The following is a 15,502-nucleotide window of genomic DNA, read 5'->3' as shown; positions in this document are numbered from 1 at the left end:
TGCCAATCAGTATTTCACGCTATTAAAGCTGTTCTAAATGAACTAAAAAAAATGAGAGAAGAGAGAGGGAGAGGAAAAAAAAAGAAAATGAAGGGAGAAAAAGAGAAGAGAGAGGAATGGTGAATGGATGGGGAGGAGAGGCGAGAGGGAGATGGGCGAGAGAGAAGGAGAGAGAGAGAAAAGGAGGGGTGGAAATGAGAGAGAGAGGGTGAATGAATGGGGAAAGCGAAGGCAAGGATGAAGAAAGTACACAGTGGGGGAAGTGGGAAAAAGAGGGGTGAAGAGGGCAAGAAGAGATAGGGCAAGAGAGGGGAGAGATTGAGGGAAAATGTAATAGAGAAAAATGATTGATACTATCAATACAAATGTCACCCTGCATTGAACTGTGCACCATATGTTACCTTAGCATAATCACTTTCACCTTCCTGTTACTATAGAGCAACAGTGTTATATAAAACAAGGTTAGCACCTAGATGTCCTTGTGAGAAATCCAGCCCTGGATGTGTTAGTACTAGACGAAAAATTGGCTTTAGGAGAAGCTCTGTTCCTGCATGCTTGCTGCTTTTTTAATTGTTGTATTTTCTTTTTAGTATATCTGTTTTCCTCTGTCTATCATTCTGTCAAGCCATGCTTGTCTTTGATGATGAATATTATGATGATGATGATTATGATGCAGTATGAGCTCAGTTAAACTATTATGACTCTCCCTTATAGAATTAACTATAGTTAAAATCCTTTCTAGGTAACATTACATGACTTAAAGTCATGGAGCAGTAATTAATAAAGGCACAAGTATAATTTGGTTCTGTGATCCACCTACAGTTAGGCGTTTACAGTAGTTTAGAGCAGAATGTAGAAATATTTTTAATTCTCCACCCTTTTCCTTATCCTTCCAGTTATACAAGTAGGGATTGTTGGCCAGTGTCCTTTAAGCCTGGATATAGCTTTATGCAGGACAATGAATAAACAAAGTTTAACTTTTAAAATATATATAATAGAATTATTAATATTATCTTGTACTTATATAACGCTAATATATTAGGTATTGCTTTTAGGTCCATAGTATTGTCACTAACTGTCCCTCAGAGAAGCTCACAATCCCTACCATAGTCATATGTTATTAACATTAATGTTATTAAAGCCAAAGCTACCAGTATGTTTTTGGGATTAATAGTATGTTTTGAGGATTTTTGGAAGAAACCAGAAGGACTAGATTCCATGCTAAAAGTTTTTGTATATTATTGGTAGAGCTCAGTTCCACAAAACTATTACTAGGGATTTGGCAGTATGTGGGTTTTTAGTATTTTAACATTATGTTTTTTAGTGTAGTAGTAGTGTAGTGTAATTTGGTGTATTCATTTTTACCTCAGGGCTTTTGATGCCAAAAACAAGTGAATAAAAAGTAGGTTCAGTAAATGTCCCTGTCTTTGAACACTTCCTAAATAACACATATTCTAAACCCAAAGATATTCAGGTTAGGTTTTGTAGTAATAATAATAATAAACATAATAATCATCCTAAAGTTGCCCTGTGCTGTACCTTTTTCTACCATAAGACAGAACATGTTAGGACAGTTATCCTCAGTTGTCATGAAAACGACACTGGGAATGTCCTCTAATTACTCTGCCTTCAATGACAGAAAGTTGTGTCACCAGGCTAGAAAGTAAGAGCTGAAAAAACAAATATAACACGATTGTTCCTATTCCCCTACTATATCCAAAACACAAACACAAAGTTATGGCTATAGATAACAGATACACTTTTAACTAAACAGTCAAGGTGAGCACATCTAAAACAGATATCTCAGTAATAACTTATTTCTACTGGTAAAAAAATTAATTGACTTTTCACATATTTTTGTTCTTCTGCAGGTTACTGTAAAAGTCATGAAGTCATTATTCAATTCAAGATTGGTCCTAATTCCCCCACTTTTTGTTTTGGCCATCATGTGTTACTTCTGGATTAGACCAGTTTTTTCTCCATTGCCTTTAAAAAGTCAACAAATATATATTCCTCCTCCAAAAAGACACAACGAGATTCTTGTCCTGGTGTGGGTCTGGCCTTTTGGAGACCATTTTCCCTTGGACAGATGCCAGACTGATTTTGGTATCTCAGGCTGCAAATTAACTTCAAATCGAGATCTCTACAATGTTGCCGATGCTGTAGTCATGCATTATGTAGATATCATGTATGATAAAAAATCACTGCCCCAAAAGCCAAGACCTCATTTTCAGCATTGGGTTTGGTTTAACATGGAGCCACCACTGATCATTAAAAACCTAAATTGGTTGGATGGTATTTTCAACATGACAATGACGTTTCGAAAGGATGCCGATATCTTCAGACCCTACGGTCAGCTAATTGCATTAAAGGAGCCCCAAAACATCGCCATCCCCACCAAATCAAAGCTGGTGGCTTGGGTAGTGAGTAAGTTCTACCCTGGTGCCTGGAGGACAGCATACTATGAGGAACTGAAAAAATATATTCCTATTGATGTTTATGGGAAAGGACACATTGAGTTGACCTGGGATAACTTTCATAGGACCATCTCTCCGTATAAATTCTACTTGGCTTTCGAGAATTCTATTGCCAAAGATTACATTACTGAAAAACTCTGGTCAAATGCATTTGGCACATGGACCTTACCGGTTGTGTTAGGGACATCCCGAGAGAACTATGAACGGTTTGTCCCTGGTGATGCTTTCATTCATGTTAATGATTTTCCAAGCCCAAAAGCTTTGGCCATGTACCTTCTTGAGCTGGACAAAGATGATGAGAAATACAAAAAGTATTTCAACTGGAGGTCACGATACTATGTGAAAACGGGGGGCGGATGGCAAATTAATTACTGTCAAGTTTGTGAGGCCTTAAAAAATGGTCCTCGTTACCAGGTCATTCCTAGCATAGAAAAATGGTTCCTGGAAAATGGCACCTCTGTATAATGAGTATGGATGGTTAAAACCCCTGTTCATTGATTTTGTTGAAGATGTCTTTTTGAAGATATACAACAGGAAGTAAAATTAAAGCTCTGAAAAGTTAAGGGAATTTTCCACTTTTACCTCCATCTCTTTTTTAAGAAATAAACTTAAAACAATACATTTTCCAGCATGTTTTAGTCACAATGGTCACCAGGAATCTAATCTTTCCTTATTATATGCAAAAAAAATATTTTGGCTATACATGTACTTTACATTTCTTTATGAGCCTTGATAGGGCTGGAGAAAACTTTGCAAAAAATTGGGTATTCAATATTTACAGGGTTTACTTTTTACAAACAGAAATACAGTGTTTTAGTGGCATTTTCGAATGCTTTGGTATCATTTAAAAAATTAATTCCAGTATCTATTTTTCCACCTTTTTTGATAACTAATAAGCATATGTTTTCTTATTAGTTTTCATCCTATGGAATGTGACATAAAAATGTCCTATGTAATTAAAGCAATAGTATTTATATTAACTTAATTAGACTATTCATAAACTTTTTTAGTGCAATGAACTATGAAACCCAATTAAAAGGGTGTTACTGTGATATATTTCTTGTCTAAATGTATACTGTCCGGATTGTGTTTATGGCAACATATAAAAAAAAAACTTTTGTTGTTGGAGACATTAGTTTGTTACACACTTAACATGAGAACACAGCACCATCTACTGGTGGACAACATTTCGATTGGCCAGACTGTGATGATGTAACTCCCTTGCAGGCACAAAGGAGTTCATTAGGTTCCCGCACACTCTGGAAAAGCTGAAATGTGCAGGGTATCTTGGCAATCAAAGATGAGCTGCCCATTGAGCCATAATAACAGCTCAAAATCACAACACATTTTAACCTGGCTAAAAAGATAGACTGAGCCCATATGATTTTATTGTTTAGCCTTTTAAAACAAATGTTTTAAAAATAACACATCATCTGTTCATAACACAAAATTTGTTAGAGGCAATCTTCCAGATGCATGTGTTTCAATGGCAATAATTATTTCCCACCAGGGAATGTTTGAGGGAATGTCAGATTCCTTATTTAGTATAAAAAAGCCCGAGGGGGGCGCATGTGCGAAGCCTGACGGATGGTTGCTTCCTAGTTAGGCTCCGCTCGACTTCGGGCTGCTAGCAAGAAACAAAGCGTATCACACGGACTCTGTGGCAATTTTCACGTCCCCCATACCAGATAACATGACCGGGAAGCAATCGGGATGGGTCCGGCATCTAAATCAAAGCGTCCCGCGGCGCTGCAGAACTCATCCCGCGGTGCTGCCTCCAAATCCAAGATGGCGCCGGCGTCTTCACCTCCAGCGCCCTCAGCTTCTTCTCCTGCGCAGTAATCTGAAGACAGTATGGATGCTACGCCTAGTCTCCTGCAGGAGACTGCCCTGAGCGAGGATTCAATCTTTCTAAAATGAGAGCTATGATCCGCGAGGATCCCAAACTATAACATCTATTATATCAGAATTACGCCGGGATATCCGTGAGATTGGTCAACGTACCGCCACTCTGGAAACCAGAATGGACGAGGCCACAACAGTATTGGAAAGCCTAGATCATGATCTGGATGAGCACAAAGAGAGATCTTCCTTTTAAAGGATCAATTGGAGGTCTATGAGAACCGGTCACGACGCAGCAACCTACGCATCAGAGGTGTCCCCGAAACTGTTGTAGATTTACAGGGCTATGTCACTGCCCTGTTCCAAGAACTGGCACCAGAGCTTCCACTTGAATGTCTCGAACAGGATAGGGTCCATCGCTCCCTAGGCCCTAAGAAACTGAATGGCCTGCCTAGAGACATTGTGGTGAAATTTAATTTCTTTCGCACTAAAGATGCTCTCCTGCTGAAAGCCCGGAACAGCTCTTGCTTACAGTTTCAGGGCACTGAATACAGCCTGTTCGCAGATTTAGCCTCTTCTACTTTAGCAAAGCGGCGAGCTCTTCGCCCCTTCCTACACGTCCTTTCAGCTAATGGTATACGATATCGTTGGGGTTACCCTTTCAAGCTGTTGTTCCAGATGCAAGGTGGCCAATATCAGTTCACTACCCCCAGAGGAAGCACAAACCTGTCTTGTACAGCTTGGTCTTTCGCACCCACCAGCATCTACTTTGCCTTCCAGCCACCAGAACTCGGGTATGCCATGCCCGGCTTCACCTGGCCCCTCCAGTACACCTCAGCGAGGCCTCAAGCAATGCTCTCAAGTTCTAACCCAACTGGCCTCCCAAGTCTCATCTAAGTCCCCAGGATAACTTTTCTCTGGATACACGTGAAGCATGCATATACGGGTCATTTCATTACTTTTCAGCTTATCTCTCTCCCTATATTTTTTTTTTTTCTAATAATCTCCGATGACACTTTTATTATCCTTATAGCCCAGTTTGTTGGATACATGTCACCCCACTGGATTACATTGGATCCCCAGGTTTGGACTGTGGGATCAGGTGATCCTGACTATGGTTTGATACTAGGGATTCAAAGTTCAGAACATTGATTTCATTAAAATAAATGGAGCTTTTTCACCTATCCACTTTATATTGATTTTTTTCTCCCTCCTAATATTTTAATTTTGCATTAATCTTTTAGCCTCAAACAAAACTTATTGTTGAAAAAAAAAAAAAAAAAAAAAAAAATATTTATAAAGTTACAAGGTTTAAAAGTTGTGATCAGGTTTCAAAAAGTTAAAAACAACAAACTGTAGAACTGGAGGACTGGAGAGGATACACTTTCATCAGTAAACCTGGGTGATCCAGCAAACTTGGAATGGGTATGGTCCAGATTTGAAAACATTTGCTAAATAATTACTTTTAAGAAATCCATTCTAGGTTTGCTGGATCATTCATCTTCACTGATGAAATTGCATCCTCTCCAGCTTTGTAAAGCTTTAATAAATCAGGCCCATAGTGTAACTGTTCTTAAAGTGGCTAACTTAAATGCAGCATTTTCATGAATCTACAACATGAATTCTGCTTATATGTCAGTTTATTCAATTTCAAAGTGGTAATGAATTTACTACCATTTAAATCTACATTTTGCAAAATATTACAGTTTGCTCCATTCACAAAGATGTAAAATATCTCCAGTCACACAGTGGTTAAGGTTTAATAAGCCCTTTGGACAGGTAATTAGGACACTGTTACACCTATGTAAATGGGTGGAGTCTGTAAAAGGTTTTTATTGTGTGACAAACTAACCAAACCTTTATTAGGCCAGTTTAATAGACAGAATGACAGACAACACATCCTACATTTCTTCACACAGGTAAGTAAAACATCTATGCTTGGTGCTGCTCTGAATTTGCATTGTTTCTTTTCTTTCTTTCTTTTAAGAAACCATCTTTAAAGGATGCTTCATATATTCTGATCTTTTCTAAATTGTTTTTTAGTTTTACAAAAAAAAACAAAAAACTGTATAGCTCTATGTGTTTTAAAGAAAAACAATGTTTTCTTTTTTATTAGATAAATGTATAACTTTTTATGAATAGATCATTTAAATGTGTAATGCTCAGAAAATGTGCTGAATGTGATGGAACTTGTGATACCCAAGAGGCTTGAGGACTTCAGGCTTCTTCTTGCAGTTGAATATTTATAATAATGTATAAAATAATAATATATAAATATATAAATAATCAGTAACATAAGTAAATATACAATAAATGTCTAGAAGTATATAAAATTACCAGTGGAATAAATGAAGATCTAGAACAGCCTTTCTCAACCTTTTTAACTTTGGGGAACCTCTAGCTTTCAGGTCTTCAGATCTTACCATAGTGGTCAGTGGAAAAAATGTCACCCTTACAGGCAGCCAAAAAGATCTATGGCATCAGTAATAACTGACCTGAGCGCCACAAATTGCTCATTGCTCGAGGAACCTCTGGAGAAAACTATAGGGTCCATGGAACCCTGGTTGAGAAACACTGCTCTAGAAGATAGTGCATGGATTTAATACACTGTACTGCAACATAAATTCAAAGGAAAAATAAGTACACCCTATGGAGTTTAACTCTAAATCAGTGTTTCTTAACCATTTGATCATGGAGTAACCCCTTGTAATAAATCTCAGGCCTCCAGGGAACTCCTGCTTAAATTACTAAACAAATACAAAACAAATCCTTTCGAAGATATAAATTCAAACCTCCCATATAAATGCATCAGATTAAAATAATTCTATGGGAATAAAGTAGTTCAAATAAAGCACATTAATCATTTGCATACTTTTCACCTGTGGGGCATCCCATGTTGGTCTCTGGGTCTTTGTCAAAATCATAATCAACATCAGTCATTTGGCCGGGAACAAACATGTTCAGTACCTTAATTTGGCAGAATGTTGTCATAGTACACATAGTAAGCAAGAAAGAAACATCTGTTCTCTGTATAGCACGAAAATTCATCCTTTGCAAAGTACAAGGTTAAGTTGTCAGCCTCAAAAAACAATTTTATTCATCTAGTTTATGGTCCACCACTAACTTGCAAATCAGGTGGATAACAGATGGTCCATACTAGTGTTTCTCACCTATGGTTCCTCCAGAGATTGCTGAGCTATGAGCGATGTGTGCCTCTCAGGTCAGTTTACCTGATATCCATCATCTTTTTGGCTATCTGTAAGGTTGACATTTTTCCCACTGGCCAGCAATGTAGGAGGCATTCAAATTGCTTAAAACAAGAACAGAATGCTAGCAACCACTTAGCAATCATCTGTATTAATCCTTAGAGTTCTGCAAGACCTATATTGTTTGTGTAGCTTGTAGAAAGCCCCTTTCAATACATAGTGACTGTTGGATTTACAATTTCTTGTATTAAAACAAAAATATACCGTTAATATACGACCGTTAGTAAAAAATCCACATGATTGACTTTGAACAGTTGAAAAAAGATCCTTTCTTAAAACATATTACATATATAACTGAGAACCTGTGACTGGAAAGTGTTTTGTCCTTTAGACAAAGCTTGTTCTTCCAGTTTTTTTGACACACACATAAAGAGAGGCAGTGAAGATGGCATCATGCCCTATGGGACAATTTGAGGGCCTGAGATAAAATCATGGACTAATTGTTCAATAAAAAAAAACATGTTGCAAGGAGCCTGTAATTTATATATATACATATAAAAGGAATAAAAATGTGCTTTGTCTTCTTCAATATATACCTTGCTCTTCGAGGTTTTAAAGCAATTTCATGAAGCCCCTGATAAAATCAAGATCTGATTCTACAGTTCTTCTTTATTTATTTTTATATTTATATTTTTATACAGCTAAAAAGAACCCTGTGATGTTCTTGAAAGGGAGGAGACTGAAAGAAGGTCTACGCTATATGTATTTGCTGTATATGACACAGAGCAGACAAACTGCTTTATGAACAGCTCACATTCAAAGCTGCTTCCTCACACAGGTAAGAAATTTGTATGTGCTTGGGGATCACTTTGAGTTTTGGATTTTTTGCTTTCTGAGAGTGAAAAAAATTCTATTGGCTTTTAGCAGCCAATTATTAGTTTACTTATTAACATATTCTACAGAAATTAATGTTTTATCCTATTAAGATAAAATGTGCATGTACAATGCTTATTGTGGCTTTTTGAATTTGTTGTTGATTGTACTTTTGGGACCCTAGGGTTCCTCCAGAAATCACTAGGGGGTCCTTGAACAATACACAATTTGCGACTACTAGGTCAGTTTATCCTGACACCATCGACCTTCTTGGCTATCTGTAAGGGTGACATTCTTCCCATTGGCCAGCAATGTTGGAGGCACTCTTCTCATTGACCACCACACTAATGTACTGTTGGATATAGTAATTGTTCTGAAAGTTATTTCAAGGGTCAAAATGATAAAAAGGCTGAGAAAGGCTGATGTCAAGTGTATTTTTTTCTTTCGATAGATACACACAGCAATAAAAAATGTGGGATTTTATTATCAAGTAATTATACATTTTAAATAGCCCTAAATAGCCTGAAAAACATTTTATTATCAAACATTTTACTGATTGTCCATCTAGATATTTGTGTCATGGTAACACATTAAGTAACACAACATGTAGTAGGGCAAATTTACCAGGTTACAGTGTCACTCACTTTGCATGCAACACACTAAGGCACAATGCACCTGCATTATAGTGTGGTGCAATAAATGGCAACTGTGTGGTATCAGAAGGGTCTTGTGTTTTTTTAGTATGGTAGGGTGTGTGGCCAACCTGTTCCTTTGAGTTGCAATGATGTTGGAAGCTTTTCATTAGCACGTGGTAAAGGTCTAAAAAGGCCCTTGGATTTTTGCAGTCAACACTATGGGTTGAGATGTACTGGTAGATGTGTTTGGAAGACACCTATCACACACAAGGGATAACGTTGGAATGGTGAATTCCACAAGTGGTGAATGTGCTAGCAGTTGCCAAAATTACAACTACTGTTGACTAGAGCTGTTTACTAGAGCTCACTAGGGGACCACATATATTCTATATATAGAAATCATTTGCTTGCAATATATCACTTTGCTTACTTATTAAGGTTACGGACAGCAAGTGTATTATATATGTGGCACTAGTCTTTCTTTTTGAGGTGCGCACAAACAGTGGAAATGGGGGATTTTTTGTTGGCTGGCAGTCTGGGCCAAATATATACTTTTTGTTCCCCTAGGCCAGCTAGCTTCTGCCGCCCTAACTCCCCCTGCTCTATGCCAATCAGTATTTCACGCTATTAAAGCTGTTCTAAATGAACTAAAAAAAATGAGAGAAGAGAGAGGGAGAGGAAAAAAAAAGAAAATGAAGGGAGAAAAAGAGAAGAGAGAGGAATGGTGAATGGATGGGGAGGAGAGGCGAGAGGGAGATGGGCGAGAGAGAAGGAGAGAGAGAGAAAAGGAGGGGTGGAAATGAGAGAGAGAGGGTGAATGAATGGGGAAAGCGAAGGCAAGGATGAAGAAAGTACACAGTGGGGGAAGTGGGAAAAAGAGGGGTGAAGAGGGCAAGAAGAGATAGGGCAAGAGAGGGGAGAGATTGAGGGAAAATGTAATAGAGAAAAATGATTGATACTATCAATACAAATGTCACCCTGCATTGAACTGTGCACCATATGTTACCTTAGCATAATCACTTTCACCTTCCTGTTACTATAGAGCAACAGTGTTATATAAAACAAGGTTAGCACCTAGATGTCCTTGTGAGAAATCCAGCCCTGGATGTGTTAGTACTAGACGAAAAATTGGCTTTAGGAGAAGCTCTGTTCCTGCATGCTTGCTGCTTTTTTAATTGTTGTATTTTCTTTTTAGTATATCTGTTTTCCTCTGTCTATCATTCTGTCAAGCCATGCTTGTCTTTGATGATGAATATTATGATGATGATGATTATGATGCAGTATGAGCTCAGTTAAACTATTATGACTCTCCCTTATAGAATTAACTATAGTTAAAATCCTTTCTAGGTAACATTACATGACTTAAAGTCATGGAGCAGTAATTAATAAAGGCACAAGTATAATTTGGTTCTGTGATCCACCTACAGTTAGGCGTTTACAGTAGTTTAGAGCAGAATGTAGAAATATTTTTAATTCTCCACCCTTTTCCTTATCCTTCCAGTTATACAAGTAGGGATTGTTGGCCAGTGTCCTTTAAGCCTGGATATAGCTTTATGCAGGACAATGAATAAACAAAGTTTAACTTTTAAAATATATATAATAGAATTATTAATATTATCTTGTACTTATATAACGCTAATATATTAGGTATTGCTTTTAGGTCCATAGTATTGTCACTAACTGTCCCTCAGAGAAGCTCACAATCCCTACCATAGTCATATGTTATTAACATTAATGTTATTAAAGCCAAAGCTACCAGTATGTTTTTGGGATTAATAGTATGTTTTGAGGATTTTTGGAAGAAACCAGAAGGACTAGATTCCATGCTAAAAGTTTTTGTATATTATTGGTAGAGCTCAGTTCCACAAAACTATTACTAGGGATTTGGCAGTATGTGGGTTTTTAGTATTTTAACATTATGTTTTTTAGTGTAGTAGTAGTGTAGTGTAATTTGGTGTATTCATTTTTACCTCAGGGCTTTTGATGCCAAAAACAAGTGAATAAAAAGTAGGTTCAGTAAATGTCCCTGTCTTTGAACACTTCCTAAATAACACATATTCTAAACCCAAAGATATTCAGGTTAGGTTTTGTAGTAATAATAATAATAAACATAATAATCATCCTAAAGTTGCCCTGTGCTGTACCTTTTTCTACCATAAGACAGAACATGTTAGGACAGTTATCCTCAGTTGTCATGAAAACGACACTGGGAATGTCCTCTAATTACTCTGCCTTCAATGACAGAAAGTTGTGTCACCAGGCTAGAAAGTAAGAGCTGAAAAAACAAATATAACACGATTGTTCCTATTCCCCTACTATATCCAAAACACAAACACAAAGTTATGGCTATAGATAACAGATACACTTTTAACTAAACAGTCAAGGTGAGCACATCTAAAACAGATATCTCAGTAATAACTTATTTCTACTGGTAAAAAAATTAATTGACTTTTCACATATTTTTGTTCTTCTGCAGGTTACTGTAAAAGTCATGAAGTCATTATTCAATTCAAGATTGGTCCTAATTCCCCCACTTTTTGTTTTGGCCATCATGTGTTACTTCTGGATTAGACCAGTTTTTTCTCCATTGCCTTTAAAAAGTCAACAAATATATATTCCTCCTCCAAAAAGACACAACGAGATTCTTGTCCTGGTGTGGGTCTGGCCTTTTGGAGACCATTTTCCCTTGGACAGATGCCAGACTGATTTTGGTATCTCAGGCTGCAAATTAACTTCAAATCGAGATCTCTACAATGTTGCCGATGCTGTAGTCATGCATTATGTAGATATCATGTATGATAAAAAATCACTGCCCCAAAAGCCAAGACCTCATTTTCAGCATTGGGTTTGGTTTAACATGGAGCCACCACTGATCATTAAAAACCTAAATTGGTTGGATGGTATTTTCAACATGACAATGACGTTTCGAAAGGATGCCGATATCTTCAGACCCTACGGTCAGCTAATTGCATTAAAGGAGCCCCAAAACATCGCCATCCCCACCAAATCAAAGCTGGTGGCTTGGGTAGTGAGTAAGTTCTACCCTGGTGCCTGGAGGACAGCATACTATGAGGAACTGAAAAAATATATTCCTATTGATGTTTATGGGAAAGGACACATTGAGTTGACCTGGGATAACTTTCATAGGACCATCTCTCCGTATAAATTCTACTTGGCTTTCGAGAATTCTATTGCCAAAGATTACATTACTGAAAAACTCTGGTCAAATGCATTTGGCACATGGACCTTACCGGTTGTGTTAGGGACATCCCGAGAGAACTATGAACGGTTTGTCCCTGGTGATGCTTTCATTCATGTTAATGATTTTCCAAGCCCAAAAGCTTTGGCCATGTACCTTCTTGAGCTGGACAAAGATGATGAGAAATACAAAAAGTATTTCAACTGGAGGTCACGATACTATGTGAAAACGGGGGGCGGATGGCAAATTAATTACTGTCAAGTTTGTGAGGCCTTAAAAAATGGTCCTCGTTACCAGGTCATTCCTAGCATAGAAAAATGGTTCCTGGAAAATGGCACCTCTGTATAATGAGTATGGATGGTTAAAACCCCTGTTCATTGATTTTGTTGAAGATGTCTTTTTGAAGATATACAACAGGAAGTAAAATTAAAGCTCTGAAAAGTTAAGGGAATTTTCCACTTTTACCTCCATCTCTTTTTTAAGAAATAAACTTAAAACAATACATTTTCCAGCATGTTTTAGTCACAATGGTCACCAGGAATCTAATCTTTCCTTATTATATGCAAAAAAAATATTTTGGCTATACATGTACTTTACATTTCTTTATGAGCCTTGATAGGGCTGGAGAAAACTTTGCAAAAAATTGGGTATTCAATATTTACAGGGTTTACTTTTTACAAACAGAAATACAGTGTTTTAGTGGCATTTTCGAATGCTTTGGTATCATTTAAAAAATTAATTCCAGTATCTATTTTTCCACCTTTTTTGATAACTAATAAGCATATGTTTTCTTATTAGTTTTCATCCTATGGAATGTGACATAAAAATGTCCTATGTAATTAAAGCAATAGTATTTATATTAACTTAATTAGACTATTCATAAACTTTTTTAGTGCAATGAACTATGAAACCCAATTAAAAGGGTGTTACTGTGATATATTTCTTGTCTAAATGTATACTGTCCGGATTGTGTTTATGGCAACATATAAAAAAAAAACTTTTGTTGTTGGAGACATTAGTTTGTTACACACTTAACATGAGAACACAGCACCATCTACTGGTGGACAACATTTCGATTGGCCAGACTGTGATGATGTAACTCCCTTGCAGGCACAAAGGAGTTCATTAGGTTCCCGCACACTCTGGAAAAGCTGAAATGTGCAGGGTATCTTGGCAATCAAAGATGAGCTGCCCATTGAGCCATAATAACAGCTCAAAATCACAACACATTTTAACCTGGCTAAAAAGATAGACTGAGCCCATATGATTTTATTGTTTAGCCTTTTAAAACAAATGTTTTAAAAATAACACATCATCTGTTCATAACACAAAATTTGTTAGAGGCAATCTTCCAGATGCATGTGTTTCAATGGCAATAATTATTTCCCACCAGGGAATGTTTGAGGGAATGTCAGATTCCTTATTTAGTATAAAAAAGCCCGAGGGGGGCGCATGTGCGAAGCCTGACGGATGGTTGCTTCCTAGTTAGGCTCCGCTCGACTTCGGGCTGCTAGCAAGAAACAAAGCGTATCACACGGACTCTGTGGCAATTTTCACGTCCCCCATACCAGATAACATGACCGGGAAGCAATCGGGATGGGTCCGGCATCTAAATCAAAGCGTCCCGCGGCGCTGCAGAACTCATCCCGCGGTGCTGCCTCCAAATCCAAGATGGCGCCGGCGTCTTCACCTCCAGCGCCCTCAGCTTCTTCTCCTGCGCAGTAATCTGAAGACAGTATGGATGCTACGCCTAGTCTCCTGCAGGAGACTGCCCTGAGCGAGGATTCAATCTTTCTAAAATGAGAGCTATGATCCGCGAGGATCCCAAACTATAACATCTATTATATCAGAATTACGCCGGGATATCCGTGAGATTGGTCAACGTACCGCCACTCTGGAAACCAGAATGGACGAGGCCACAACAGTATTGGAAAGCCTAGATCATGATCTGGATGAGCACAAAGAGAGATCTTCCTTTTAAAGGATCAATTGGAGGTCTATGAGAACCGGTCACGACGCAGCAACCTACGCATCAGAGGTGTCCCCGAAACTGTTGTAGATTTACAGGGCTATGTCACTGCCCTGTTCCAAGAACTGGCACCAGAGCTTCCACTTGAATGTCTCGAACAGGATAGGGTCCATCGCTCCCTAGGCCCTAAGAAACTGAATGGCCTGCCTAGAGACATTGTGGTGAAATTTAATTTCTTTCGCACTAAAGATGCTCTCCTGCTGAAAGCCCGGAACAGCTCTTGCTTACAGTTTCAGGGCACTGAATACAGCCTGTTCGCAGATTTAGCCTCTTCTACTTTAGCAAAGCGGCGAGCTCTTCGCCCCTTCCTACACGTCCTTTCAGCTAATGGTATACGATATCGTTGGGGTTACCCTTTCAAGCTGTTGTTCCAGATGCAAGGTGGCCAATATCAGTTCACTACCCCCAGAGGAAGCACAAACCTGTCTTGTACAGCTTGGTCTTTCGCACCCACCAGCATCTACTTTGCCTTCCAGCCACCAGAACTCGGGTATGCCATGCCCGGCTTCACCTGGCCCCTCCAGTACACCTCAGCGAGGCCTCAAGCAATGCTCTCAAGTTCTAACCCAACTGGCCTCCCAAGTCTCATCTAAGTCCCCAGGATAACTTTTCTCTGGATACACGTGAAGCATGCATATACGGGTCATTTCATTACTTTTCAGCTTATCTCTCTCCCTATATTTTTTTTTTTTCTAATAATCTCCGATGACACTTTTATTATCCTTATAGCCCAGTTTGTTGGATACATGTCACCCCACTGGATTACATTGGATCCCCAGGTTTGGACTGTGGGATCAGGTGATCCTGACTATGGTTTGATACTAGGGATTCTTCGAGCTGTTTTGGCTCTTGTGATCCTATTGTCTTACCCAATCATGGGTATTTTCAGTTTGTTCTTAGTAGTTAGTTCTTTGTTAATTTTGTGTTTTTATTTTTGTCTTCTATAATGTATTGTATGTGTTGTTGTACTCGACTGCCGATTTTTGTGCCTTCCATACTGTATCAGGTTTTTTTACACTAGCTTTTTTCTACAACTGTCTACAGGATGACTTTACGCATAATGTCGGTTAATGCCAAGGGTCTCAATTCACCAGCTAACAGGAAAACTGTGTTTAACTATTGCCATTCCTCAGGCATAGATGTAGCATGTATGCGAGAGACACATTTTTCGGTGACTTCAACTCCTAAGTTTATGCATACTCGTTATCCTCAGGTTTATCATGCTTCAGCTACCACGAAAC

At 38.2% G+C, this 15,502-nt stretch overlaps 2 protein-coding genes across 2 annotated transcripts; both read left to right on the top strand.

Annotated features, from left to right (window-relative positions):
• Nucleotides 1-627: 627 nt before the first annotated feature.
• LOC140344965 (4-galactosyl-N-acetylglucosaminide 3-alpha-L-fucosyltransferase 9-like) lies at nt 628-5,216 on the top strand. Its single transcript, XM_072432151.1, has 3 exons — nt 628-675; nt 1,872-2,936; nt 4,578-5,216. Exons 1-3 carry the CDS (start codon nt 628-630, stop codon nt 5,214-5,216), a joined length of 1,752 nt encoding a protein of 583 aa, XP_072288252.1.
• Nucleotides 5,217-10,265: 5,049 nt separating this feature from the next.
• Nucleotides 10,266-14,854, top strand: LOC140344964 (4-galactosyl-N-acetylglucosaminide 3-alpha-L-fucosyltransferase 9-like). The gene is made up of 3 exons (XM_072432150.1): nt 10,266-10,313; nt 11,510-12,574; nt 14,216-14,854. The coding sequence occupies exons 1-3, from the start codon at nt 10,266-10,268 to the stop codon at nt 14,852-14,854; spliced, it is 1,752 nt and encodes a 583-aa protein (XP_072288251.1).
• Nucleotides 14,855-15,502: the final 648 nt, after the last annotated feature.

Source organism: Pyxicephalus adspersus, unplaced genomic scaffold (assembly GCF_032062135.1).
Source record: "Pyxicephalus adspersus unplaced genomic scaffold, UCB_Pads_2.0 Sca266, whole genome shotgun sequence".
Taxonomy (NCBI): Eukaryota; Metazoa; Chordata; class Amphibia; order Anura; family Pyxicephalidae; genus Pyxicephalus; species Pyxicephalus adspersus.
This window is presented reverse-complemented; position numbering and strand designations above follow the sequence as displayed.